Source organism: Microcebus murinus, chromosome 2, assembly GCF_040939455.1.
Source record: "Microcebus murinus isolate Inina chromosome 2, M.murinus_Inina_mat1.0, whole genome shotgun sequence".
Taxonomy (NCBI): Eukaryota; Metazoa; Chordata; class Mammalia; order Primates; family Cheirogaleidae; genus Microcebus; species Microcebus murinus.
The window spans coordinates 99,118,968-99,124,023 of NC_134105.1; the positions used below are offsets into that span (position 1 = coordinate 99,118,968).

General features: G+C 46.6%; 1 protein-coding gene across 1 annotated transcript; it reads right to left on the minus strand.

The window, feature by feature from the left end:
* Positions 1 to 48: 48 nt before the first annotated feature.
* On the minus strand, positions 49 to 4,929 carry SF3B4 (splicing factor 3b subunit 4). Its single transcript, XM_012754102.3, has 6 exons — positions 4,721 to 4,929; positions 4,164 to 4,292; positions 3,351 to 3,893; positions 2,818 to 3,024; positions 617 to 790; positions 49 to 439 (listed from the first exon to the last, which is right to left on the minus strand). Exons 1-6 carry the CDS (start codon positions 4,752 to 4,754, stop codon positions 252 to 254), a joined length of 1,275 nt encoding a protein of 424 aa, XP_012609556.1. The 5' UTR covers positions 4,755 to 4,929; the 3' UTR covers positions 49 to 251.
* Between the last annotated feature and the right edge of the window lie 127 nt (positions 4,930 to 5,056).

The following is a 5,056-nucleotide window of genomic DNA, read 5'->3' on the forward strand; positions in this document are numbered from 1 at the left end:
AGAGAAAAAGAGCCAAAGTTACTTTGCCAAAGAAAACACCACAAAGAATAAACAAGGAGTTTAATTTTATTTTCTCTGGGTATTTGCAAAACACTTAGGACCAACATTTAAAAAAAAAGAAATACCTCCTGTGGGAAAAAATTACATTAAATGGGGGTGGGGCCATAAGGGATTAGTGCCTTAACCCACTCTGACTGGTCCAAGGACTGGAAAAGATATTGGGAGGATATAACAAGAAGGAGAATGCAAATTTACTGAGGGAGAGGGCCCCGAAGAGGGCCACGCGGGGGAACTGGGGGCCGGGGAGTTGGTCTGGGTGGAGGGAGGGGTCCCCGCTGGTAGCCATAGGGTGGAGGTCGTGGAGGCCCAGTGTATCCATGAGGGGGCATCAGTGGAGGAGGTCCACGCATACCATGTGGAGGCATAGGACCTGGATGACCTGCAAGAAGAGAAAGAAAAGTTGGTAAAAGTAAGAAATAGAAGATAGTTGATGATGGGAGATGATAGGGACACAGTGAGAAGAAATGTAAGAAAGGGCACAGGACAAGGTATATGACAAAGGAAGCTATAAAAATATGACATGTGTGGATGAGGGAGGTGGCTAGAGCCTACTCACCCATAGGAGATCCAAACGGAGGCCCTCGGGGGGGCATGCCCATTGGAGGAGGTCCAGGATGAGGCATTCCAGGTGGTGGTCTAGGTGGTGGCTGTCCCCCAGAGCCTGGGGGTCCTGCGTGGGGGTGTCCTAAGCCATGAGGGCCATGGTGTGCCAGCTGCATCTGAGACATCCCTATGAAAATAAAACAGACACAAGGAGAAAGGAGATAAAAGAGAAGAAGGCAAAGAAAATGGAGAAAGGAAGAACAAAATGAGAAAGTAACATCAGCAAGAGAAGGGTACAGAAAATAAAGATGATAAAAAGTGCCCCATCCCAACAGTACAAACCAACAAACTACCCAATCAACTCGTCACCCTCTTCACTTGCTCCTTCCATAATTTAGGCATTGTAATAATAATGCCAAAGTATATAACAAGTGGAGTGATTACTCTGTTGATAGGATTTGAGAAGGTAGCAGACACAGTGTCTAAGCAAAGAGCTAATTCTAAAGGATGAATAAGAATATTTCAAGAGGACAAGAGAGTGGGAATAGACCATCCCAGGCAAAACGATTAGCATGTGCAAAGCACAGGCATGTCAAACAGCACAGTATGTTCCAGGAAATACCAGTAACTTAGTAACCAGGAGCAACATGCAGTTATTGGAGTGATGGGCAGGGGCAACATCATAAAAAGCTTTGAATGCATTGGTAATGAATTTGGGTTTTAATATGTAGGTAGAAGGGAGCAACAGAAGAATTTTAAGCAAGAGTGTGTGAACATCTACATTTCTAAAAAAATTACTATGTGAAAGTAGATCAAAGGTAGAGAAAACTGGAGTCAAAGTGAGAAGAGATCACTACAATAAATTAAGTGTGAAATAATGAGGGAAGGAGAGCCTGAACTAGACCACTGGCACTGGGGCATCCAGTCTATATAAGAAAGACTTGGGGCTAGGCGTAGTGGCTCAGGCCTGTAATCCAAGTAATTTGGGAGGCTGAGGGAGCAGGATCACTTGACCCCATGAGTTTGAGGCTGCAATGAGCTATGATAAGCCACCGCACTTCAGGCTGTCTGACACAGCGAGATCTTGTCTCTAAAAATAAATAAATAAATAAATAAGACTTGGTATTACAGTGGGGTGATAGGGAATAATCAAACATAGCTTTCAGATTTATGAATTAAGCATCTTAAAACACATATTAGAGGAACAATCAGTTTGAAGAAGTACAGAAAAGTTGAGTTGTCTATTAAGCAGCAGGATTAAGGATCTAGAATGTTAACAACCATGGACTAGAGATACAAATCAAGGAGGCAGCATCAATGTATATGTAATTAAAACAATAGACAAGTCGGGCATGGTGGCTCACGCCGGTAATCCTAGCACTCTGGGAGGCCGAGGCGAGTGGATTGCTCAAGGTCAGGAGTTCGAAACCAGCCTGAGCAAAAGCAAGACCCGTCTCTACTATAAATAAAAAGAAATTAATTGGCCAACTAATATATATATAGAAAAAATTAGCTGGGCATGGTGGCACATGCCTGTAGTCCCAGCTACTCTGGAGGCTAAGGCAGGAGGATTGCTTGAGCCCAGGAGTTTGAGGTTGCTGTGAGCTAGGCTGACGCCACGGCACTCACCATGGCACTCACTCTAGCCTGGGTAACAGAGTGAGACTCTGTCTCAAAAACAACAACAACAACAAAAAAAACCCATAGACATATGCAGAAAAGAGAAACAAGCACAAAATCTAGGCATGAGCAGAGAAAAAGGAGCCTATCAAGGTGGCTGAGATTAAGGAGTCAGAGAAACAGGTGGGTAATCCAGAAAAACTGAAGCAAAAAGAGACTAGAATTTCAAACAAGAGGAGATAGCTAGTTTCAAATACATCAAAGGTCAAACCAGATAAGAAGTCTGGTTTGAAAAGTGTTCCCAAGACTTAGCAATTAGGTCACTGCTTTGAGGTGGAGTCAGAGGAGAGAATAAAAGTAAAGGTTTAGGAAACAAAAGACAGCAAGTATGGTCTCCTCTTCAGAAAAACTTAAATGGAGAGGGTGGTAGCTGTTGATGTAAACAGAATAAAGTATTTTGCGTTTGTTTTAAGAATGAAAGAAAGGAGAGCTCTGAGACTGTTATTGTTGAGAAACAAAGGGAAGCAAAATGAATGGTGATAGAAACTCTCTACCAAGCTCACCCCCCCCCCTTTCCCAATAAACAACACCTACCTGGATGGGGCATCCCACCTGGTGGAAATGGGTGAGGATGTGAGTGTCCATGACCAGGATGTCCTGCCCCTGGGGTTCCTGCTGATGGGGGGCCATGTCCTCCAGCTCCAGGAGGCATAGGTGGTGGAGGCATAGCTGGGGGTATCCCAGGTGGGAGGGCTCCAGGAGGTGGCACTGGGGGTGGGAAGGAGCCAGGAGGAGGCATGCCTATACAGGAAATGGAAGGAGGAGGAGCAGTTAATGGTAGCAAGGATAAAATGTCTTTAAAAAGCCTGTCCATATCTGGCCTCTCCAGGCAGGGAGCTCTTTTCCTCTCCTCCTAACGCTCTAAAATCAAAACAATGTTAGACAACTCAAAAGAATTTCAACCTCCTGGAGAAACCCAACAACTTTTTTCTCTACCACTACCATTAACCCTCAATCCCCTTCCTATTACCCACTGACTTAATGCCCTCCTCTTTCAGGTTCTTTTTTCTTCCTCCTGCCTCTCCCCTCCAACACTAAGACAAACATATTTTGAACCAAAAGCTTACCTGGTGGTGGAAGCCCAGACCCCAACGATGATACCACAGGATTGGGAGCAGAAGGTGGAGGAGGTGCATCTGCAAACAGCTGATGAGGGCGGTCAGCCTGGGAGAGTGGGTTCTGAGCTGCCAGAAGACGTTCAGCTGCTGATCCATGGCGCTCACCCTTGGAGTCCTTCTTAAAAGCGTAAGACACAGTGATAGGGCGGTTACAGAGGTACTGCCCATTCATGGCCTCAATTGCTGCATCCGAAGCATCAAACGAAGCAAAATTAATAAAGGCATAACCCTTGGAGTTGCCTGTGTCAGGGTCCCGCATAATCTTGGGGGTTTGTAAGATGACCCCAAAGGCGCTGAAAGTATCATAAAGCAGCTTCTCATCAATCTCTGGGTCCAGGTTCCCAATGAAAATGTTGGCCCCCACATCCAGGTTTTTGTTGTGAGCTGATGCCTTGTTCACTCGTATAGGTTTCCCATAGAGTTTGATCATGTTCATGATCTTAATGGCATAGTCAGCATCTTCCTCACTCAAGAATTCCACAAAGCCATAGCCTGGGGAAGTGTAGAAGGAAAGGTTAACAACTTAAGTGAAGTGTAATGATTCAAAATGGGGTTTAGCTCACCCACCCTCTAATCACAAAGAACAAGAAAGAAATAACCTCACTTCACTTGAGAATGGTTCCAGAAACAAACTGTGAACCGAAGCTTAAGAGAAAGAAATCTTCAAGTTGTTCATTCCAAAACTATTTTGACTACTACCTGGACCCTCCAGGAGCAGCCTGTCCCTTCAATATATGAATGCACCTTTTGCCACGAACTCACCTTGGTGCTGGCCAGTGACTCTATCCTTTGGCATGTGGGTGTTGACTACTGGTCCTGCCTGGAGAAACAGTTCCCACAGCAATGGTTCGCTAACCTTCTCATCCAAGCCCCCCACGTATACGGTGGCATCTGGGAGATGAGGGCAGGAGTTAAGTATGACAGGAAAGGAGGTGATAGAAACACGAAGGTGGAACCCAGGAAGATAAATTGAGATTGCGAATTGCAGCAAAAGAGGAAAAAAAAAAAAAAGAAAATGTTAGATTAAACCCTTAAACCTCTCTCTTCCCAGGACCCAGAGAATCTTCTGGAGTCTTAGTACTTCTGATGCAAATTCTTTCTTGGTGGATTTTTGTTTGAGTGGAAAAGCAGCAGAGGATTGGATCTTAAAATTATCACACCTACAGGCCTCAGCCTGCACCCTGCCAACCCGACCCCAGCAGGCACGGGGGCGCTCTCGGGGGGTGGGTCCAATCTCCCACTGTGGCGAAACATTGCTGGCCCTAGTAGGGGCCTCCTAGCCCCACTGGGTCCTTTCGGGACTTGACCCTTCCACTTACCCTGGTTCCGCTCCGAGATCGGCCCGGCAGCCATGGTGGAAGAGCTCCCGCCGTCTCCAAGCAGCGGCTCCGCCCTCTGACCTCAATCCCTACTTCCACTTCCGGGGCGAAGGCGAACCAGAGCGGCAGGCGGGGCCGCAGCGGGGGAGGGGCCAGAAGCGACCGCGGCCATCTTAGGGGCTGCAGAGTCTTGACGCAGGTCCGGCTGCTCAGTTTTCGGAACTGCACTGAGGTGCTGTTGCTAGTGGCTATAGCGAGCAGGACGGAACAGAAACGCTCAGACCCTCTTAAGGCACTACTAGACGCGAAAGAATCACACGCTCCCAAAAATGTAAA